The sequence below is a fragment of the Phyllopteryx taeniolatus genome, chromosome 3 (assembly GCF_024500385.1).
Source record: "Phyllopteryx taeniolatus isolate TA_2022b chromosome 3, UOR_Ptae_1.2, whole genome shotgun sequence".
NCBI classification, from domain to species: domain Eukaryota; kingdom Metazoa; phylum Chordata; class Actinopteri; order Syngnathiformes; family Syngnathidae; genus Phyllopteryx; species Phyllopteryx taeniolatus.
Window position 1 is genome coordinate 5,813,359 of NC_084504.1, and position 24,879 is coordinate 5,838,237.

General features: G+C 41.6%; 1 protein-coding gene across 6 annotated transcripts; it reads left to right on the forward strand.

Moving 5' to 3' along the window:
* Positions 1 to 221: 221 nt before the first annotated feature.
* Positions 222 to 24,788, forward strand: add2 (adducin 2 (beta)). Of its 6 annotated transcripts, XM_061766615.1 has the most exons (16): positions 222 to 548; positions 3,826 to 4,014; positions 5,194 to 5,335; positions 8,284 to 8,435; positions 8,549 to 8,629; positions 10,093 to 10,242; positions 10,861 to 11,004; positions 11,227 to 11,325; positions 11,447 to 11,623; positions 14,770 to 15,024; positions 16,940 to 17,056; positions 17,123 to 17,209; positions 19,768 to 19,894; positions 21,431 to 21,508; positions 23,460 to 23,493; positions 23,669 to 23,697. In XM_061766615.1, coding segments are annotated over exons 2-16 (1,791 nt in total). In that variant the 5' UTR covers positions 222 to 548; positions 3,826 to 3,867; the 3' UTR covers positions 23,670 to 23,697. The 6 variants fall into 6 exon arrangements, with proteins under 6 accessions (XP_061622599.1, XP_061622598.1, XP_061622600.1 ...); XM_061766616.1 differs by lacking the exon at positions 21,431 to 21,508 and having other exon boundaries at positions 223 to 548; XM_061766611.1 differs by lacking the exon at positions 23,460 to 23,493 and having other exon boundaries at positions 225 to 548; positions 23,669 to 24,788.
* The last annotated feature ends 91 nt before the right edge of the window (positions 24,789 to 24,879 follow it).

Genomic DNA, 24,879 nt, shown 5'->3' on the forward strand with positions numbered 1-24,879 from the left:
TCTTTATCCAGTGCCCAAAGCTTTCAAAACGACAAAGACGTTAAAATAAACAATAAAAGGTTGATATACTGACTTTAAAAAAATATATATATATATATTTTCGGATTACATTTTCAAATCAACTTTGCATCGTATCCACTATATGATAACTTGAAAGTTCTTCATCCCAACAGAAGGTGGCGTCTGACTGTGACGTGTTTCCACTTAATCGGGCCGTAATGTAATGAATTTGCGCAACCTTTTTATACATGACGCTGGACATCCAAGTAGGCTTCACGGGTATAGTAAAACCTGCATATTCTGAAAGTGGGTGTCGCCGTGTGTGTGACAATGTCAGACTGAACAGGCGTGGCAGTGGGCTGGTCCAGAAGGCAGCCGGCAATGAAAAGCATCATAGTCCGCTGACTTGCCATCATACACTCTGACAAAGGAACGTGGCTGTCTCAGAACACATTTGCAGCTCAACGCATCTGCCTGCTTTGACGGCGGCGGCACGGCCGCGGTTGTTGTGCGGCCACATTGCGGATACGTCCCGGGGAGGCGTTGAGGTCAGTCCACTACCTTCGAATCATTTTCTAGCCTTCAATATCTGTGTTGTGTGTTGTCGGGCGTTGGACTGCCTATGCACCCCGACGCCTGCATGAGGCGGCATGTGTGCGTTTCGCTGTTGATAGAAGCTGAACCAAAAATGCGAAACACACCTTTTAGAAAAGCAGTCTTCACTCCTTTTTTATTCATTATTTTTTTTTTTTGCATTGTACCTTATTTTGTCGCTTACATCAAATATTCTATTGGTTGCAGGCCCGATGTTGTTTAGCTGTATCCTTACAATTGTATTTCGACTCTAAATATTTAGTCCGACCCATTCGCATGCTCGTGCTTGTCCTGTATTTGTCAGCTTTATGATTGCCCCCCCCCTGACAACACAAGGCGAACAACCTGATGGTTGTTTTTAACTGGCCGTCTCGGGTACAAGTACTGTGTCGTGGCTGTCGGCCTCCACATATTGCGGGAGTCCATTAGTGCGTCATTGGCTCTGCTGATACTGATGCTGCGTCGCGCGTGAGTGTCGCTAGGCAGCGATGCAACGTACGGCCACAAGGGAATGTTTGCGTATGAAAGGTGTTTTGTAAATCTCGCCCCCCCCCCCCCCCCCCCCCCCCCCCCCACATTGAAACATTGTTGATAAATACTGTGTGTTAACTGTCGAACCAGCGGCTGTAAGATTGTACGTGCACTATATACGGATAGCCTCCAGCACACAGACGACCTAAGGATGATGATAAGCGTCACGGAAGATGGATGAAGTCTGTCTCGGATGTCGCTCGCAGTTTCCTTCATGAGTACCTCAGCAATGTAATAATAATTAAGCCGACAGCAGGGGTGTCAACCTCACTTTTCTCGCGGGCCACATTGTTGGTACGGTTTCCCTCAGAGCCATTATGACCGTGAAAGCGTATAAATGTTCCATCACCTGATCATAGTATTTTATATATATATAGACACAACAAAATGATGGAGACCTAGTTTTCAAATCAGAAGTGAAGGATATTAGTTTGTTGAACTATTGTTCTAGTTATTGTGAAAAAGGTTTTGGTAACAGTATCTCAACTTTATTTATTACATAATACGATGTGAAAATTTGGGACACATTTTAGCAAGAATCATGGAAGTTGACACAAATTTGAACCCGGGTCTTCAGAGCTGTGAGTCAGATGTACTAAGCGTGCCGCTGTTTGCCCTACCATTTTACCATATTACACCACTGCTAGTGAAGGCCCGTTTCCTGTTTCAGAATGCCCATGCCCCAATGCACAAAATATGAACAACAAAAGTATGGTTGGATGAATTTGGGAGAACCCTGACTGGCCCCCACAGAGCCATGACCTCAACCCCATAAACCATCAATGGGATGAACAAGATCAGCGATTGTGAGCTAGGCCTATTTGTTTGACATCGGTGACCTCTGACCTCACACCTGTATGACTGGAAACAAATTCCAACATAGGTGCACTGTAAAATATGGTAGAAAGGTATTATAGCTTCATAATTTTTGTTTATTTTTTTATGCAGACTGATCAAGTGGGCTTTATTGCTTTATACTCTTATTAATCCAGATCTAAATGTTTTTTTTCCCAGACAATGTAATAAAAGAAGATTTTTATATTTTCTTGCTCAGTTTCCCCTGCTAGGCGGCATGGTAGACGACTGGTTAGCACATCTGCCTCACAGTTCTGTGGACCCGAGTTCAAATCCAGCCTCGTCTGTGTGGAGGTTGCATGTTTTCCCTGTGCCTGTGTGGGTTTTCTCTGGGTACTCCGGTTTCCTCCCACATCCCAAAAACATGCATGCTAGGTTAGTTGAAAACGAAATTTGCCATAGTGGTAGGTTAATTGAGGACTCTGAATTGCCTGTAGGTATGAATGTGAGTGCGAATGGTTGTTTGTTTATATGTGCCTTGTGATTGTCTGGCGACCAGTTCAGGGTGTACCCCACCTCTTGCCTGAAGATAGCTGGGATAGGCTCCAGCATGCCCGCGACCCTAGTGAGGTGAAGCGGTATGGAAAATGAATGAATGGATGAGCTTCGCCTGCTTTGATGACTGAGTTATTATTTTAAGTAGCCTACAATGTGAGAAATACAATACAGTATTCAGTTAACGATAAGGATGTCCATTGTGGTTCTAGCCTAATGAAAGTGGAGCCAAGTAAAATCAATAAAGGTAATTATTACAATGGATGTTTGTGCTCCCAAAGCCACTGTAAGTAGGCACATTTACACTACAGTCCAATACATCACGTGCATGCGCACCATAATGGATTTCTCGGAAACTTACTCTAATTGACCTACAATTGCGTGTTATTAGTAGATCCATGTCAAGACAATTTTATATGGTTATGTAGTATGCTCTTCGTCACTTAAAACCAGTGCCCCTACCAACATGTTTGACTGTGACTGTTGCAATGCGACCAATATTGTATCTACGTGATGCAAGTACTGTAAATAAGTCAGTGTGGGTGGGTGTGGGGTGATTGTGGGCCCTATCTGCTCCCTGCAGCATTGTGAGTGTGTGCGTGTGTCTGTGTGTGTGTGTGTGTGTGTGCGCGCGCATGCATGTGTGAGAGTGTGTAAGTAAATAGTAAGAGGCCTCGGCTCTTTTCTAAAGATCATTAAGGTAACACCTGTTTCTTTACTATTACCAAGTTGCTGTCTTGCCTATGAGCTAATATCACCTGTGCTGAATGTTCCCTTCCGCCAGTGCTATACGGTCTCCTTTTGGTAGGATAGATAGCTTTTGAAAGGTAACACAAATGACTTCATGAATAAGAATTTAACCTTAATGTACGGGATACAAAGCTCACTTAAAGTCAAAAGTGAGGTCAAATGTAAATGGTGTAAAATGTAAACACTTTTTGTGTGTCAGATTAGGGCTTAACCAAAACCCACAGGGCCACTACAGTCGTAGTATAAGCTCTCAGCACTCCCTCCCTTAGCTGTGCAGATCAGAACCAACTGAAGCTCCTCATTTCTTCCCTCCACGCTTATGTCACTCTTTCAGATCTGTGTGCAGTTTTCATCTCTCAGGGTACTCCGGCTTCCTGCCACAGTTCAAAACCATGTACAGCATGATAGATCAAATAAACACTGTAAATTGCCTGCATGGGTGAATGCTTGACAGGTATCAGTTTAGGGTGTACCACACCATTCACCCGAATCAGCTGGGATAGACTGCAACTCAGGTATTGGACAGATGTATTGAACACCTGTAGTCTCGTGCGTACTGTATGAACGTCATCGTTTCTGATTACTGTATATGTTCGACAGTTGTACTCAACCAAGACGTGGTTTTGACACCAACTGTGGAAGATGAGCAAGTCTCCGTCCCCAATGGAAACCCCAGTGCAGCGGAGCCCGAGTAATGGGGTCCCTGAGGTCCTCCAGTCTCCTCAGCATTCAACACCTGGCTCAGGACCACAGTTTAAGAAACACATTTCCAGCCTTCTTCAGAGTCCGGTGAGATCAGTCTGCGCTACACACATACAGCATAAAAACATATAAGCATGAACCCTCAGGGCTCCTTTTTGCATTAGTTGCGGTGGTGCGCCCATTTCTTGGGTACACCAGCACCAAAGTTAGGCACAGCCAAATTTTCGACCACATCCTTGCTCCATGTCAGAGCTTGGTTATGACCTTTGGACGAATTAGGCTTTAACATTCTTCACAAAGTTGTCATTTGTTCTTTTCATCTTATCATCTGTTGCTATTTCTACTCTAAATCTGATGGGCCTAGGCCACTCACCTACGCATCTTATGATAAAACTTTTTTAGGATGGATGGATATTAATCCCAGACACCATAAATCTATCACAATAAATGAGTCTATCACAATAAATGATGTTTTTTTTTTATGCCATGGATACAATGATATTAGAGCATAATAATTAAAGTACATCCTTTTTAAGAGCAAATAACTTTTCATTCTCAAGAATATTAAACATTGGCATTGAAATGTGGAACAATAAAATATCTTGGATACTAGATAAATAGGTGGCCCGGTGAGCAACTGGTTAGCACATCTGCCTCACAGTTCTGGGGACCGGGGTTCAAATCCCTGCCCCGCCTGTGTGGAGTTTGCACGTTCTCCCCGTGCTTGGGTGGGTTTTCTCCGGGCACTCCGGTTTCCTCCCACATCCCAAAAACATGCATTAATTGGGGGCTCTAAATTGCCCGTAGGTGTGAATGCCTTGAATCCAAAATGTTCCCACATCGTCGCTGTGGCATTAGGCTTTGGAAGTAATTCAATTTATGCCCTTCAACTTTCTGTAATTGTAAAGCTACATGCTAGCCGTCGGAAAACTTAGCTTCACCAACACTAGCTCTCTAGCACGTTAGAGCCTTGACCCTTCTGGGCTTGTCAACAGAGGGATAAAATGATGAGGTCATAACTCTGTCAGAGAATCTATTTGTTCTCAAATATCACTTTTTTTTGCTGATGCTGCACTCTTATATTCTCAGTGAGCACTGTATACGGTGTGCATGTAGAATGACTACAGTAAAACTGCAGATCAAGACTGTTTTCAAACTGATGTTGCTTCATTTGTAATTGTAAGGCATTTTGAAGTCGTACATGTAATTGAGTAAAAAAAAATTTTTTCTTCCCCTATGAACATGTTTTTGTGTGTGTGTGCACAGTCATTCAAGGAGGAGCTGGATGCTCTAATCCAGGAACAGATGAAGAAGGGTGGCAGCTCATCAAACCTCTGGGCACTCAGGCAATTGGCTGACTACATGGCCTTGCATGGCTCACCTGCAACCCTACCAGTCTCCCCATCTAGTATGTTTAAATGATGAAGTGCATAGTGCCTACACTAAAATTGGCCCAATTGTTGATGTCCTGGATCAATTGTTTTGTCCTATTACCTACCAACAACAGCCAAAGACAGAACCACCTAATAGGGGTGGATTGATTTTGAACCATTTAATAGCAGGTACTCAATACTCAACTCTAAATGATCTGTTCTCTCATACAGTAAGTTCCATTGACACGCTATAGACGTTAATATGCTGGGACCACTAAAAATAACACAGGTTTTATTAAGATACCAACTCACAGGCTGTTACAGGCGTTTAGACACTATGAAAAGCATCCCACTGCACCACTCATTAGTAGCACTGCCTTGCTCATTTCCCACATCCTGTCCTGTCCTATCCTGTCCTGCTCTATTCTGTCCTCTCTCATCTTGTTCTATTGGTTAGTTGTTGCATGTCCTCACCAGGTCTCACCCTCCCATCCACAAATAACAACACAATTTGACTGTTGTAACGCTACTTGTGGTCAAATATCTAGACTAACTATTGTTCTGCTGTGGTTCGCACCCCTGTTCCTCTTGTCTGTTCAGTCCCCAAAACCCCTATTTCTGTCCAGCTGCATTTTCAATAAACATCAGAATAATTAAAAAATAAGCAGAGGGAGTATTTCAAACACCCCTGCTGCACAGTAAAACTGTTCCAGCAGAAAAGGCATACAGATCCACCATCCATTCTACATGGTGCACTTTTGTGTGATGTTGCCTGTAGAAAATCTGGTCAAAAAATGCCTTCAAATTAGAGTAAAACAGTATAGCTTAATTATTTCTCAACTTGTACCGATTGCATGTGTGGCCATGCTAAATTAGATTTTTAACTTATAATTTTATAATTTTAAAGCCCTAATTAGCACAAATTGACAAAACGTTTGTCAAAATGCCATCCTTTTTAAAATGGATGTATTTATTGCAAAAGGAAAAAAATGAAGCTAAGCTATTCAAATGTGGTCATAATATATGAACAGATAATGTGCTTTTAAAAATATAGAAAATTTGAAAATGTCAGCTTTGGTTGCCATGGTAACAGCAGTTTTGTAATAGAATTATGTGATTTCATCACTAGTAACGCTTTCTCAGGAACTACTGGATGGATTTGGCTGAAACTTGTTCAGCAACTATTTATGAAGCTAATGTATGCAACTATAAAGTTTGGTGCTACACAGTTAATTCTACTGGATGCCTTGCCCCCCACAAAGCTAGTCATGTCCTTTGTAACCTTGACAACAATATATTGAGAAATAGTCATTATAAATCAGGGGTGTCTAACTCATTGTAGTTCGCTGGCCACATGCATCCAAATTTGATCTCAAGTGGGCCGGAGCAGTATATCCATGGCCTTATACCCTATGAATAAAGACAATACATTTTTTTTTTGTTACCATTTTTTGGGTGCACATAATTTCAACTACTTTTGGGAAAATATTCACATTTATTGATTATTTTGCTGCAAATCTTGGTTCATTCTCTTGTTTTTGTCCATCTTTCTTGGTACTTCAAGTAGCAAGCTGGTCGCTGGTCATTTCATTAGGGACTGCGAGGAAGAGGGGTGCATGTGACTGCGTATGTTATTTTCTGTATTTAAAAGATGATTTAGTGCTTTGTTAGTGGAAGAGGCAAATAAACATGATGGAGGTACAGAAAATAAATCGATCACGGCAATAATTTAAGGGAATATGTTTTTTATTTATTAAATTTTTTAACTCTACCCGGAAAAAAAATTATTTATTTAGAATTTAAAGTTCTGCTACTGGTCTATAAATCACTAAATGGTTTAGGTCCTCAATACATGAAAGAAATGCTAATGGTATATAAACCCAGAAGGGCTCTGAGATCGACAGACTCAGGTCAAATACTGGAGCACAGAGTCCAAAGCAAATATGGTGAAGCAGCATTTAGCTATTATCCTGGACACAAATGGAAAAAGTTGTCAACAGAAGTGGCGTCAGCCCCAAGTGTGAATGTTTTTAAGTCCAGGTTAAAAACTCTTTTTTTTTTTTTTTTTTTTTTTCTCATGCTTTTTAGAGCATTTCCGCTTTTAAATGATCTTTCTTGCACTGCACGCTGTTTTAATTGTACTCTCATTTTTTTCTCTTTGTGTTAAATGTTTATAAGCTGTTGTTTTGTTTGTTTTTAAATGATTTTAATCCTGTAATGCACATTGAGTTACCTTGTGTATGAAATGCGGTATATAAATAAATTTGATTTGCTTTGCTTTGCTACTCGATGAACCCCCTCCCCTCATTAGCTGACAAGTTTCAGTGAGAAATATCCACCGTTAATTTCAGCTCATACCGGCTGAAATTCCAAAGTGTTCTCATAGCTGACCCCTTAAAAATTACTGTGACATTTGTGTCGCTACTCGCCCTAAAAAAAACGACTCAAATTACGCACATTTAAAATTATTCATTACAAGAGCAGTGTGAACAATAGAATAGGTCATGTACTTTAGTCATCAATTGTTTTTTCATGAATTTATTTCTTATGAAGGATTTTACAGGTGTTTGAAGTTCTCATTCCATGTTGTTGTTGTTGTTGTTGTTTTTAGAAAATTCCACAAAGATGGCGGACGCTTGTCATGTTGCTACTTTATTTTTGATGACTTTACATAAAGAGGTTGCTGTTAACAATCTGAATCCTCATTCTTGTCAGAGTGCATACACATTTTGCTCAAATAGCTTTAGGTAATAACCAGCTAGTGTTTATCAGTGCCAGTCCCATTCTTCTATTTTTGTATTCTTTATCTAATCCATAATTATTGAAGAAAAGTGGTTTATTCTGTAGAGGACACATTTCTGAAGGTTTTTTTTTTTGGGGGGGTGGGGTACAGATTTTGACCTAAAGTCACAATATTTCCTGACGTAGCTTTGTGTCCGACACTATCTCATTGTCAGAATTTTTGTGTTTGTCCATTTTACAGACATGATGATGGTAACGCCCATTAATGACCTCCAAGGCTGCGATCCTGGCAGCATGGTGAAAGGGGAACGACTGATGCGCTGCAAGATTGCCAGTGTCCATCGTCTTTTTGACCTCTATGGCTGGGCCCAGATCAGTCACACCTGTCTTACTGTTTGTTTGTTTTTTTAATTAAGTTTAAACACTGCTGTTTGCAGTGGTTTGTTATGACTCCAATTTCAGTGATATCATTTGTGATATGTGTTTGTCTTTTTTTTTTATTACAGTTGCGCCTTAGCAAAGAACAGGAACACTTCTTGGTGCTACCAGATGGACTGACCTACAGCGAGGTTACTGGATCAAGCCTGGTTAGTAGTATTTCAAGACCCATGCATTCTTCATAGAATACATTACAAATATCTATTTAGTTGTTCAACCCTTTAAAGGGCACTCATTGAAATACTTTGAAATTTAAAAAAAAATGCTACAAGACTCCATTTATTTAGATCATTTTCAATGACTTTTGAATAATTGCTCTTATTAATTCTAGATCACAAATATATACTGTCCTTTCATTATATAAAATTTCAACTCATGCTTTGTTTCCTTTCTTTTCTGAAGCATGGGACAGGAAAAAACCGTATGGTTCAAGTTTAAAGCAGACATGCCAAATTAAAAGTAGTTACCAGGTGTTTCAATAACATTCTTTCATAAAAATATCCCCAAAGATCAAGAATTATCTGACACTTTTCACCCTATTTCTCTAGTCTCAAATTAACTTGTTTTCATGGGGGGGGGAATCCTATCCAGTGGTGGTTCTAGACTAATTTTAGTGGGGGATGGGCAGCTTGGGGCCATTGGTTTTGTCAGAGAGGCCATAGTTGGCACCCCACTTGGACTATTGGTGTCAGCCACAAGAACATGGGTGGTAATGTTTTTCATTTTTGGGGCTGGCTTGATTTATACCTGGGGGGTCAAGCACAGAGTAAAGGCGAGGCATTGAGAACAAAATCTCTTTTGTAATGCCAACCTGGCTGCAGACAGAAGAGTGTCATACACGTACAAAAAACAAAATGTATGATGTACACAAACTGTACACAAAACATATACAGATATAACAAAATAATAATACAATCATAAATAACCAGACAAAATCTCCAATCAAAATACACCATAGCTCCCTTCATCCAACTCTTAACTGTTAGTCGATGAGAGAGATGAGTCTCCTTTGACCAGAATGAGGCACATCGCCAAACCCAAATACTATCTACCCCCACGTCAACAGCTTTACTGAACATTCCAATGGGGCAATGATCAGAAGCTAACGCTGATAATATGATTAGCCAACGCTTATCTGAGCTAACACTCCAGTGCTGCTCACATTTTGGGTTTGACATGATTGTGCTTCTATGTAGTTTGACAGCCAGACTCCGGCGTTGTTTGAAAATGCTGGATCTTTGCTCAGCCTAGCTGTCAAGTCTTCACAAATGACAACTTTGTGAAGAATGTTAAAGCCTAGCTGTCAAGTGTTGGATTATCGTTGTGTATGTGTGTGTGTGCGCGCGGTATTGTGTAAATTAACTGAATTTGGCAATATTAATTTCAGTTCACTTACATTTTCAGAAGCAAGCAGCTAACAAAAGATTTGCTTAGTACTGTATGTAATTTCACACTTGATGGATGGGCGGGCACGCCAGAGACCCACCTATTTGTATACAAGCAAATAAAAAGTCAATTTTCTTTAATATGTCCCCGTTCAGATATCAAATATGGTTGTTTCATAGAGTGGATATTGTCACATACGTAAGTGCATACTAATGGTGATTTTCAGGTAAAGGTGAATATATTGGGTGAAATGGTGGAGAAGGGCAGTACTAACCTTGGTGTGGACACAGAGAAGTTTACCCTGCACTCAGCCATCTATTCAGCCCGACCGGATGCTCGCTGCCTACTTCACCTCCACACACCAGCCACAGCGGCAGTAAGTCATCCTGGGATGTCATTAGGGAATTGTTGACTTCCTGTACTTGTTTTAAATAAAATATGGCATCCCTCCTGGCACCTTTTAGTCCAATATCATGTTTAATGAAGTTGAAAATACATGTAGCAAATCAGTATAGTGACTTTATATATCCATCCATCCATTTTCTGAGCCGCTTCTCCTCACTAGGGTCGCGGGCGTGCTGGAGCCTATCCCAGCTATCATCGGGCAGGAGGCGGGGTACACCCTGAACTGGTTGCCAGCCAATCGCAGGGCACATGCAAACAAACAACATTCGCACTCACATTCACACCTACGGGCAATTTAGAGTCCCCAATTAATGCATCTTTTTGGGATGTGGGAGGAAACCGGAGTGCCTGGAGAAAACCCACGCAGGCACGGGGAGAACACGCAAACTCCACACAGGCGGGACCGGGGATTGAACCCCGCTCCTCAGAACTGTGAGGCTGACGCTCTAACCAGTCGTCCACTGTGCCGCCGACTTTATATATAATATAATATCATATAATATGTATAGTGTATAGTGATTTGTGACAACACTATATATTTGTCTGACATCAAACATTATGATCATTCTCCAACAATTTCTGTCTTCAGGTGTCAGCTATGAAATGTGGCCTGCTGCCATTGTCCCATGAAGCCCTGCTTGTTGGTGATGTGGCCTATTTTGAATACAACGGCGTAATGGAGGCAAAGGAAGACCGTGTGGAGCTTCAGAAGAGCCTTGGGCCCACTTGTAAGGTTAGTCGACTACAAAAGACTGGTCACCCCTACTATATAGTGTTTTATTCACCAGTGATCTTGTGCTTTCCTCATGGGTGCAAAGAATGAATACCTCATTAGTGAATGTACCACTTCTCCAATATGAGAGCTTTTAAGAATGCCTTCTTATTGCATGTGGACGGACATCTAATTCCTCAATTGTTTTGATGCAACCTTATTGTGGATTTCAATTATGTGAAGGTACTGGTGCTTAGAAATCATGGCATAGTCACCCTAGGGGAGTCTGTGGAGGAGGCCTTCTACGCAATCTACCACATTCAAGCTGCCTCTCAAATCCAGGTACACGCACACGCACACAAATACTGTATGTTATTCAAATGTTCACATTTTGATAGAATCTAAAACATGGCATCATTTTAAAATTACTTAATTTGATTATTCAATTTACTGTATGTGCCAGGTATCAGCATTGTGCAGTGCTGGCGGTGAACAAAACCTGATTTTACTTGACCGGACCACCTATAAACCCAATCATGCCGGCACTGTGGGCTGGGCTGGATCTACCTTTGGCCCAATGCAAAAGAGCCGCATTGGAGAACATGAGTTTGAAGCCCTCATGAGAACTTTAGATAATTTGGTGAGTGAGTTAAAAAAAAAAAAATCAGTCGATATATTTTACTTTCCAATTAATGAAATAGTTTTTGCAGTAAGAACACTGAGCGTAGTATCGCGTGTGTGCTCGACTGAACTTGCTGCCAGGCAGTTGCAGGTCATGTGTAGAAAATCAGTCATTCACACTCAAATTTGCACCAAAGGACAATTTAGAGCAGTGGTTCTCAACTGTTGTCACACTGGGACCCCCATTTTCCTGTTGTTGCCAAGTCGTGACCCACCTTCAAAGATTTTAAGAACAATAAAGAATTTTGGTTTGAAAATAGCTTCTGAACAGACATGTATAGTATTTCTAAGTAAGTAACCTGTATAGTAACCTAGTGTCTAGAGAACAAGGAAGTAACATTTTTTGTCGCTTTCCTACTGTGTTCCGAGTGGGAACTTGGTAGACAAAATGAGAATAGGAATGCATGCAATTTTTTTTACTACCTGTCCGCGACCCACTTTTGGGTCTCGGACCCACCACAACCCACGTCTTAACACATTGGTATCTTTGTGGTTTTGACCTTTTTGCAGTAAATTTCCTTAAGTATAGAAAATAAGGATATAGAGATGCCCCCCAAGATTTCTAATATTTCATTATTTTCGTTCTTCTCCATCCATCCATTTTTTTCCGCTCATCCGAGGTCAGGTAGCGGGGGCAGTAGCTTTAACAGGGAGGCCCGGTGGGACGCGCCCGGAACACCTCACCAGGGAGTCGTTCAGGAGGCATTCTAATCAGATGCCCAAGCCACCTCATCTGGCTCCTCTCAATGCGGAGGAGCAGCGGCTCTACTCTGAGCACTCCTGGATGACCGAGCTTCTCACCCTATCTCTAAGGGAGAGCCCGGACACCCTGCGGAAGAAACTCATTTCGGCCACTTGTATCCGGAATCCTGTTCTTTCGGTCACGACCCACAGCTCGTGAATGGTAGGTGAGGGTAGGAACGTAGATCGACTGGTAAATTGAGAGATTCGCCTTTCGGCTTAGCTCCTTCTTCACCACAACGGACCGATACAAAGTCTGCATCACTGCAGACGTTGTACCGATCTCCCGTTCAATTCTTCCTCCACTCCTGAACAAGACCCCACGATACTTGAATTCCTCCACTTGGGGTAGGATCTCATCCCCGACCTGGAGAGGGCACTCCACCCTTTTCCGACTGAGGACAATGGTCTCAGATTTGGACGTGTTGATTCTCAACAGAACCACATCATCTGCAAAAAGCAAAGATGCAATACTGAGGTATCCAAACCGGACCCCCTCTACACCTCGGCTGTGCCTAGAATTCTGTCCATAAAAGTTATGAACAGAATCAGTGACAAAGGACAGTCTTGGCAGAGTCCAACCCTCACCGGAAATGAGTCTGACTTACTGCCAGCAATGCGGACCAAACACTGACACTGGTCGTACAGGGAACAGGGTCGAACAGCCCGTATCAGGGGGTTCGGTAACCCATACTCCCGAAGCACCCCCCACAGGACTCCCCGAGGTACATGGTCGAACGCCTTCTCCAAGTCCACAAAACACACGTAGACTGGTTGGGCAAACTCCCATGCACCCTTGAGGACCCTACTGAGGGTGTAGAGCTGGTCCACTGTTAAAAAAAAAACCACACTCCTCCTCCTGAATCTGTGATTCAACTTCCCGACGGACCCTCCTCTGCAGCACCCCTGAATAGACCTTACCAGGGAGGCTGAGGAGTGTGATCCCCCTGTAGTTGGAACACACTTTCCGATCCCCCTTCTTAAAAAGGGGGACCACCACCCCAGTCTGCCAATCCAAAGGCACTGTCCCCGATGTCCACGTGTTGTTGCAGAGGCGTGTCAACCTGGACAGCCCCACAACATGCAGAGCCTTTAGGAACTCCGGGAAAATCTCATCCACCCTCGGGACCTTCCCACCGAGGAGCTTTTTAACCATCCGGGTGACCTCAACCCCAGAGATAGGAGAGCCCAGAGACCCCAGACACTGCTTCCTCAAGGGAAGGCGTGTCGGTGGAATTGAGGAGGTCTTCGAAGTATTCTCCTCACCGGCTCACAACGTCCCAAGTCAAGGTCAGCAGTGCCCCATCCTCTCTATTCACAGTATTGATGGTACACTCCCTCCCCCTCCTGAGACGCCGGTTGTTGGACCAGAATTTCCTCAAAGCTGTCCGGAAATTGTTCTCCATGGCCTCACTGAACTCCTCCCACGCCCGGGTTTTTGCCTCAGCGCCACCAAAGCTGCATTCCGCTTGGCCAGCCGGTGCCATCAGCTGCCTCAGGAGTGCCACAGGCCAAAAAGGCCAGATAGGACCCCTTCTTCAGTTTGATGGCATCCCCCACCGCTGGTGTCCACCAACGGGTTCTGGTATTGCCGCCACAACAGGCACGACTAACCACAACTCTGGTTGGCTGCATCGGCATCTTCCCCCACCATCGGAGCCAACTCACCACCAGGTGGTGATCGGTTGCCGCATTTTAAGGGAAACTAAAATATTTCATATATTATTTATATATACATATATGAAATATTTTATATTTACTAAAATATTTCATATTATATATATCCATCCATTTTCTGAGCCGCTTCTCCCCACTAGGGTCGCGGGCGTGCTGGAGCCTATCCCAGCTATCATCGGGCAGGAGGAGGCTAAAATATATATGAAATATTTTAGTTTCCCTTTAAATGTATCACATTGGAGCGGCATGGTGGCCGACTGTTTTGAGGACCAGGGTTTAAATCCGGCCTCGTCTGTGTGGAGCTTGCATGTTCTCCCCCCGTGCCTGCGTGGGGTTTCTCCAGGTACTCCAGTTTCCTCCCACGTCCCAAAAACATGCATAGTAATTAAGTTAGTAATAGTAATAGTTAATTGAAGTCTCTAAATTTCCCCTAGGTGTGAATGTGAGTGTGAATGATTGTTTGTTTATGTGTGCCCTGCGATTGGCTCGCAACCAGTTCAGGGTGTACCCCGCGTACTGCTCGCAGTTAGCTGTGATAGGCTCCAGCTTAACCGCGACCCTAGTGAGGATAAGCGGTGTAGAAAATGGATGGATGGATGTATCACATTGGATTAAAAGAAACATTTTTCTAGCAGGTAGAAATCGTCTATATTTATCAGTGAGCCCTTGCCACTTGGTGTATTCCAGGGTTACCGTACTGGCTATGCCTACCGTTTCCCGTTGCTGCTGGAACGATCACGGTCACAAACACGAAAGGATATAGAGGTTCCTGCAACGACCACAGCCTTTCACCAGTTCGATGATGACGGTGTTCCTCTGGGTCTCAAGCAGCACCCTTTTACCCAGCGTCAGCAGCAGGAGAGAACTCGATGGCTCAACACACCCAATACCTACCAGAAAGTCAACCAGGAACAAGCCAGTCCTGGACACATGCGCACCACTGTAAGTCTGTTGTACTGGAAATGTGATTAGTTTGGGGAATGCACTCAACTGGCTGATTACATGCTTGGACCAATGGTTGTGTGCTAGACATAAACTATGCAAATCGCCTCCCGTACTTGCTGTTGTCACATACTTGCAAGCCGTTGTCAACATTTATTCATGTGTCCAAACCAATGTTTACCGAAGCTTTAGAGCATGATTTGACAGAATGCTGGAATGTTTACATACAAACGTTAGTGCTAGCACTAGCTTGTTAGGATACATAACATTTTGTTGACTGCTTGCGGGCCGTATTGTATTAAAAGTATGTGAACATACCTCAAACAATTCTTGAATGAACGTCCTCTCCCGTGCACCGGTGACGACCACAATGTTTTTCCTCATTTTGTACTCTTTTTACCCCTACACAATACATTGGTGCGGCGCATTGTTGTTGTCGTCGCCATGGTTTTGTGGTTCCGCCTCTCCAATAGTGTTTGATTTGACAAGATAAAGGCCAGTGATCGTAAAAGACAGGATGCGGTGGTACTGGAATACATGTCGTGTCTGATCGACTCTGATTCTCAATAAACATCAATTATAAAACTAAGAAACCACAGTGGTAGCTTAAAAACTCCACTGTGACACAGTAAAACTATTCCGGCATAAAAGGGATACAGATCTTCCATTCTGCTTGACATAACAGCCGAACAGGACAACAACAAAAAAGGAATACATGTCGTATAGTGATGCCACTTTCTGACCGAGATAGGGCCGTATTTTTTGGCAGTAGTCAGACATCGTGCAATCATGAAAGACCAAATTTGTCTTGTAGTCTGATCCAGGCATTAATTGGAAGTTTGGAGTGGTAGCAAGATTTGTATGTAGAGTCACCTCACTAATCACCACCCCCCAACTCTCCACCCCGTGAGTCTCTGACCAAAGCCACGCCCCTCACCAATGTGGACCAGCGCGATTCTCAAACATGGCCATTCATAATTGCATGTAATTATGAAAGTGCAGTCTTAATGAATAGTCACAGAGAATGCATATCCAGCTTCAACTGAATAGTAGCACTAGCAATACTAAGCAATCATTAGCACTGTAAACAAGTCAAGTGGTGTTGGGGTTCGAGGTGCACCTCTCCTGTAGTCTCCCTCATAGTCTGATTTTATCTGGTTTTGAAATCTTGGTTACATCATCTCTGGGCAGAGTTTATTTCTACCCCTGCTCACATGGGATCTTTTCTGGGTACGCCATTTTCCTCCCACAAGAAGTCCCAATCCCAAAAACATGCTTTGTTATTACCTCTCACCTGAAGTCAGATAATAGTGAACGTAATTTCATAATAATAAATTAGTAGACTAAAAATTATTTAAAAAATATGGAATGTATTTCTTTTTGTTGTCATAGTGACTGAGGTTTGGGGTTATTTTTCTTTTCTGATAACAGGAAAATTTGCTAAATTGCAGTGATTGGTACTATAGAGGTTTATATAGTTTCATACACCTACTGTAGCTCAAGCTGGTTTCCTTATCAATGATTGGGATGTAATCACTCCAGGGTCTCGCGGTCAGCTGGGATACACTCCATTTTCCATACAACCGGACAGGGCTAAGTGCTGTTAAACATGGGCGGTTCAATTGATGGAAAAAGAAAATTGGATGTCTGTTTCATGCCAATGGGAGGAGTTAGTTCCCCCTCTGTTTACCACCTCCATCTCACCTCACTGTAGCTCTGCAATGCAGAGGACGCCTAGACTCAGTTGGGTTTGCTGCAGTGCAGAGTCCTCCCTCTAATGGCAGAACAAATAAGCACCTTCAAGAGGAAGATGGAGTACACTTTGGAAGCCCTTATCTCATAAAATAGCAATGAGAGAAGAGAACATAATTGAGGGTTTTGTAAGTAATACTGAACTGTTGTCTCTCTTCGTCAGTGGATGAAGACAGAGGAAGTGACACAAGCTGGTAGTACATCAATCAAGATAGAAAACCCAAACCAGTTTGTGCCTCTTTTTACTAACCCTCGAGAAGTTATCGAGACACGAAACAAGGTACCTTACTTACTGTGAACATCATACTGGTGTTCAAGTGCAAAATACTTTATTTTTCCTCCTCAGATCCGACAGCAGAATCAGCAAGACATGAAGACAGCAGGGCCACAGTCTCAAGTCCTTGCCAGTGTGGTAACAGATGATACTCCTCCGGTAAAACGCAGTGTCTTCATACATACAGTAGTGTTCAAAATAAAAGCAGTGCATTTAAAAGCAAGAGTAAAGTTCAAAATAATGATAATAGTTATTTCCCTGCATTTGGAACACTGCACATAACATTCTAAATCAAAGCATGAAGAAAAACAAATATTTTGGGAAAATGGGAAATAATATTGTTTAAAATGAATAGTGTCTGTAAATTTGCCTTATAGTGTGTGTATATTTTGCATTCCTCTCATTCACTAAACTAATGTTTAGCTATATAGCCACTATTTCTGAGAATTGCTTCACATATGTGTTGCATGCAACTGACTAACTTCTTGCACCCGTGAATTGGTTTTCCAGCCCAGGATGATTTTTTTCATACACATGGACTGAGGATTTTCAAAATTTGTTCGCAGAGTACAAACAAAAACAAGTATGAATGTATTGCTAAATCACAGGTTTTTGAGTCAAATCTGCTTATGCATGATTTAAGAACAAATCTGTGCATACGCACGGTTATTAAATGAGGCCCAATGTCTTTTTTAAACACCCATTTCAAGGGCATTTCCTATTCAGCCTAAGGCAGCATAATTTATTAGTATTTTGATACGTGCAAACTAATCTGTGATCCCTAGCATGGATCTACAGAGTACTGTGGTTTGAATTCAGTGTTTGGGGTCTGACCAACACTCAGTTTGGGGTCTGACCTAGGACCCAAAAAGAACAATCTTGCTTTCATCAATCCACGAAATGTTTCCCCATTTCTCTTGAGGCCAGCCGATGTGATTTTTGACAAATTTTGACCTCTTTGGTACTTATTATTACTATTATTATTTTAACAAAGGTACTTTATAGTGGCTTCTTGCCGATAGATTAGCGTCACACATTTTACATTTCCCCATTTCCATTTATTGTTTTAATCAAAATACGCTGTTCTTCTGAACAGGGACATTTTGTTTTTGGGTGGGGCTGCAGAGGCTCAATTGAGAAAAAGGGCACTTGTATTTTTTTCATTCATTTGCTACTCTTTGTGTTTTTATTTTGTTGCTCTCATTATTACCACTACAATTCTCTCTCCACAACTTATATTCAGTGTACTTTTTCACATTTAAAGGAGGACTGTCTGTCTGTATGAGGTACAGTATTGATCAATTTCCCTCAACCACAAACTAGTAGAATAAATTCTTTTAAGATGAGGAGCCTACCATCAATATGATTCCAAGGCTGTTTAAGACATGACTTCAGGTAAAAAAAAAGTTCATGTTCTCGTCATTTTTAGATTAAAGTATATGGATCCACGCTCTCTTCACTATCAAAGAATAAAATGTATATATATTCACCTGTAATGTCCCAGTACTTAAGCCTGTATGTTGAAGAGGTTTAGCTAAACAAAACATATGGGCTAGGAGCTAATATGTGCACATTAGCAAGACACCCGTTAAAGGGGACTGTGTAACATTTTCAATTGTTTACTGGCCAAAATCATTGTCTGTATTTGTGTTATCATTGGTTTATTATGACCTCTGCGAATAATCTCATACATTCTCGTAAGCAAAGAGTTTTAGATTCATTTATACATGAGTGTTGATCCAATAGGGGAGCGCCATGACAGTCTGCCATCTTGTTGCCAGTTTTCTCCTTGACAAAAGTCAACACTGCCTAAATTAGCCTAAATCTAACTTTTTTTTTCATTCGTTTTTGTTAAACAGGGTTGTTCTTTGATATATGACGGCTACCGTTGTTGCAATATGTGTTTGAAAAGCTGAGGGTCCAGTGCGCACTATTCGTTTGGATGCAATGCACAATTTCAACGCTAGATGGGAGTAATTCCCACACAGTGTCCCTTTGGTCTTGTCATTTGTGTACTCGAGAACTTCATCACCTCTCACCTCCTAGAGTAAAAACACCACAAACAAAAGCAAAACCGCTAAGGGCTGGGGTCTGCTCCTGCCTGTCTCTATCTCTCCGTGCCAGGGCCGGTTCTAGGAATACATTCTTGAGGGGGCAGGCAGAAATGTTCAGAGGGCATCATGTGAAAGCATGTTTTTATTTCATTTGTTATCATTATTTTTTAGGCCGCTAACTTAGCAATGACTACACGGCATCTTTCACTACTTAACGTTGTGTAAAAAACACTAATAACCACAGCCTCAGGAGCATGTACATCGTTATGTTGGGTCTCTTGGTTCTCAAGGACTCTCCTATACATACTGGTAAATTATTTACCATGTGGTGCCCTTGAGTAAGACACCGATACCCCGAACCGCTCCCCGGGCGCCTAAGCTGCCCCCTGCTCCAGTGTGCTCCTCTAACAAGTGTGTGTGTTCCCTGTGATGGGTAAAATGCAGAGAACAAATTTCGTGTGCATGTTCATGACAATAAAGATGATTCTTCTTCTAATATAATTTCCAACAAACAGGTGATTGATCTGGTTGGTTACATTGGACTGCTATTATTTTGAACCCAACTGTACTGTATTTCCTTGCAAATCCTTACTCCATTTAAGAGCTGTGATTTTGTTTTTTGTTGTTTTTTTAAATTTATTTTTGGGCATGTCTGTTCACTAGTCACCAGTCAGTGCACCCCAAGTCCCACCAGAGCCCGAAACTCCCAACCCCTTTAATCAGCTGACAGACCAGGAGCTAGAGGACTATCGCATGGAAGTGCAGAAGAAACAAGACATTAAAACCAATGGTAGGTTTCATTCAGCCAGTCTTGATCAAAGTATTCATTAGTAATCATATTTGATATCATTTGTTCTCAGATAAGGTAGAACTAAAGTTGTCATTTAGAGCTGAACTTCCTCATAATACTGTTTATAACTAAGAAAGTATATTTGCGAACATTGCAATATTTTTTGTGTGTGTTTGTGGTTGAACTCTGTAGGCCGTTTTTCCTGTCCAGACTGATTTAGTCAATCGGTCAGAGGGCTTACACGTAGTACTGAGACGGACAACCATTTACACTCACGAACCAAACATACTTACAAACATACAAAGTTTTTGGACAAAAGCGCAGGGAAAACATGCACTGGCCTGTACTTTTTAAGTTTAAAACTCATCTTCCTTTGGCTGGGAGCTGTGAGGTGTTTTGTCTTTTATCAAACCTATGTTTTGTGTTTAAGTGTCTTTGTTGCCATTCATCTACACATTGTTGTTTGTATATAGTATGTATGCTAGGGATGGGGAAGGCCCCACTTTTTGGATTTAATACAACACTGATACTTTTTCTTGCAATTTCATCAATCCAGGTAGTTATCATTTCTTGTTTTTTTTCTGTCAATATATGAAATTTACAAGCAAATAGCTTGACAAATACTGGCCATTTATGCCAAATGTATTATATTATATAGGATATTACATAAAATGAAAGGTAAAATAACAAATATGAATAAAATGGTCATACAAAGATGGAAAATGTCTTATTTTCCCATCTCTTTTACTAATCTGAGCCAGAAATGTTTAACTTAAATTCATATTTATTGCGTGGAAATCACGATGACTTAAATCCTTTCTGTAAAGGTTTTGCCTTTTGCTTATCCACATTGACCTAATATAATAAGGATTTGATAACTGTCATAATCAAGTGTTTAGACATAGTAATTCAAGTAAACTATCTAAAAGGGGGTTAAAAAAAGTGATCTATCCATCCATTTTCCATACCGCTTAGCCTCACTAGTGTCGCAGCCGTGCTGGAGCCTATCCTAGCTGACTCTGGGCGAGAGGCGGGGTACACCCTGAACTGGTCGCCTGCTAATCGCAGGGCACATATAAACAAATAACCGTTTGCACTCACATTCAGAACTACGGCAAATTTTGTTTTCAATTAACCTAGCATGCATGTATTTGGGATGTGGGAGGAAACCGGAGTACCCGGAGAAAACCCACTTGGCCACGGGGAGAACATGCAAACGCCACACAGGCGAGGCCGGATTTGAACCCGGATCCTCAGAACTGTGAGGCAGATGTGCTAATCAGTTGACCACTATTCCACCTTAAAGTGATCCATGCACCCCAATTCATATTTGTCAAATAATATTGATATTTGTTACGGGATATATATGCTAAATGGTTGTGACTATTTCTATATCGATAGCCTCATCCCTACTTTACACAACAATCTTGGTAGTCTGCCACTGTCTGCTTTTCTATGCCTCCCAGCTACAGTTTATGGGCAGCTGAGCAATTATCTCAATCTGTTAGTGTGTAACTCTGTGCTTTGTCTAAGTAGAGGAGGAGGTGGCAAATGACACGTCTCCTGCTACCTCCCCCGCAAAGGGCCCTGTTCCCAACCACCCCACCGTCTCAGGTGAGGCTTTGGAGTTTCCCTCACTGCTTGCCCTGCATCCCATGCACAATGGCTACGTGACCCGGCTTCCTGCTGCAGTCTTCCATGAACAAGTCTGATCAACTCTGCTTTTACCCTCTCATGCTTCAAATGGTCACTGATGGCCATGTTACTCCTCATAGTAGTCACCAACCACCTCTGGAGAGTTTGAGCTAACGACCTACATACAAGGCTATCTAAAAATATGATGTAAGCATGTGCAGTACACATTGAATTGACTATAAAGATTCATGCGTGCAATAAACAAGTAAATTCCCACTATTCTGAATTTAACACCATACATTGTTGTGGTACAATTCATAATAATTGATTTTCAAATATTGGTGACCTTGTGAAGTGATAGTGGCCACAGGCATAACATTTTCTACATTTCTTCCCCAATTATATATAATACTAATAAAGTATTGTATACAAGGGGCAGCTACAGCTTGGACCCAAAAAGTTGACTAACCCCAGCAGAGCATACTGTCAGACAAGATACATACATACATACATACAGACTAGATCCAAATGAAGCACATTTCAATGAAAATATACCATGTAGTGGTTCCTTGAGGTAACCGTTGAATTTGTTCCATGGCTATGTTTGTAACTCAAAACACTTCATCTCAAATAATCTTTTCCCCCACGAACAAAAATATTTGTAATGTGAAAAATAGCATTCTATATTAGTGTGCTTTATAAAAACAGTAATTGCATAATTTAATAGAATCTAAAGAATTTAACTGTTTTTGCTTCAATTCAATGGACATGGTGCCACTTCTTGTGTACGCGCCTTGGCAACCTGAGGGAAGCATAATACAGTTATAAAGACGCACACAAAGAAGATCACAACTGACTCAGTAAACTAAAGTAATATTCGGTATTTTTTGCAAAGGATAAAGAATATATGCCTGCGAGTATTGACTGTCTGTTTACATGTGTTGCTCCACTGTTTGTTCAAATATTCATTGCTTAAAGTTCCTGTAAAGTGAACATAAATGTCTTGTAACTTTGACACACTACAGAGACGAATGTTGCCTAATGCTTTGCGTAACAAAATATATAACACAATTTAAATAACCAAACAATTGTTCTGTAAATTGTGGCATCCAGGGAACATGCATTTTCAGGGTGTAGGCATAGTTAGCTTGCTTACTGCACGCTGTCGCGGTAGAAATGATGTACAGTAGCGGGGGGATGGTGGACTCATGCCGGTCTCCCAACTACGTGACTGGGCGGCTCAAGTTCTTGTATAGTGGGGTAGCCGCGACTCATGCTGGAAGCCTAAGTGTGTACCTGGGCTCCCTTTTAGCCACGCCCCTGGGCTCCCTTTTAGCCACGCCCCTGGGCGTCTCTTTTTAAAGACGTTCTTTATCTGCCAAACTGCTGCTTGTTGTGAAGTGAGTTGAGTTGAGTTCACTGCCATCATACAACACTCATATCTCAATTTTTTTTGCTCTCAAGTCAAAGCCAAATATCGGCCGAACAACGGCTTGCATCTCAAAACCCCTAAGTCGAGTCACTCTTATCTCAAGGCACCACTGTACTTTTACATGGACCTCATGCTTACAACAGGTATTTCCTGTGAACATTTTTCATTGCAAGTGTTTTCCATTCTAGATCGCTGTGACAGTTGTCTTTGGGTTTCCCACTTACTTTTCAGTCAAAGGGGAGTAACACTGGGTGTCACGTTTTAGCTGTTGTCCGCTTTTCTCTAAGAGGACATTTTGGCGAGCCATAAACATCAAAACAAATGGCATCTGAAGCCATTGATGGTTTACAGGTTTACCTGTGTCTTAAGTCAAAATGTTTTGCTATCTTATCAGTGTTGATACAGATCCATCTGTCCCTGTACCCACTGTATCTCCTGTACCTGTGTCCCTCTGTGTCTGTCTGTCCTTTTCTGTGTTACTCCACAAATGATTCATAGGGCACACCTCTGGTGCTTTGGTCTTGTCTCACTAGTAAGTACAGAAACCGCACAAATCTCACAAAGAGCGCATGCTCATCTGCACTGATAAGATGTACTGTATGCCGTTTGTCTTTGCCACTCAACTACACTCAAGACTTTGTGACTGACTGCTAAAATGTTGCCTTTTTTTATTTTTTATTTTTATTTTATGGCAATCCTTGGAGCAGAAGACACAAAAACGGACTCCCCGGTCATACAGAATGGAGGTGAAGAGGAGAAGCAGGCTGAAGAACTAGAGAAAGGGATGAAGGCTCTTTCAACCAATGACACCTCCAGCCCTGCTGCCCTGCCTGCCAAACCACAGGGTGGGACACCTGAGGGTTCGCCATCCAAGTCCCCGTCCAAGAAGAAGAAGAAGTTCAAGCCACCATCATTCCTGAAAAAGAGCAAGAAGCAAAAGGAAAAAGCAGAAACTTGACTTAATAAACACCAAACCTTGATGAAATATTGCTGTGAAATATTTCTTAGTGTACAATGCAAAAACAGATGTGTGGCATTCACTGCAGTTATATTCAAACACAGTCGGTAAAAGCCATTTGCAAACTTTGTATTGACAGATTTTATTGACTGTGGTCAGATGTTTACTCTTTGGTTTAAAAGAAAACACTGGGTCAGCTCCAACCGACTACTGTCACTCATCACACACGCTTTGTATTGCTCATGTATTTTTCTCACCTACCTTTGTTCAAACCAACTTTACTGTAGAAGAAACAGGCTATGATTTTCATTTTCCATATTGCATATATCACTTGTATTCACTACTCAATTGGTCCCTTAGTATTGCTAGAAAAGCACTTGATTGATCATAGTACAGTATCTTGTAATGGTTTAGTTCTAAACATCACATCAATAGTGCAGATGTACATGAGAGCATGTGTGCATTACATGTACAAATTTATACTGATGGCTACTGATTGTGCTCTGAAAGCTGTTTATTGTTAATCTACTATAGATGTTATAAAAGCAGGAATACAACAAAGAAGATGAAAGCTGGGCAAAAATTATACTGTCTTGCAAAAAACAAAGGTGGCTATAAAATATGCTTGGAGTTGCAGCTTGAAGACTCGTAAATACACCGAAGGCACTAAAACATTCCACTTTCTCCATATTTCTGTGTATGTGTATGCAAAATACCTCCAAACAGTCAAATATGCTTTGTTTTAAGTCAGTTGGTGTAAAAGAAATGCTGATGCGATGTTTGCTCATGATTTTATTTTATATTAGAATGTGTACGTGAATGTTGCAAGTTTACCATATATCTGTCATTAAAGTTTTATTTCAAATCAACTGAAACAAGTTATGAACAGTCTGTCCTGTTATGACTCTTACCCTCTTAATAAATCAGCTTTGTGTAGCTGCACAATGTGTACTTTCACAT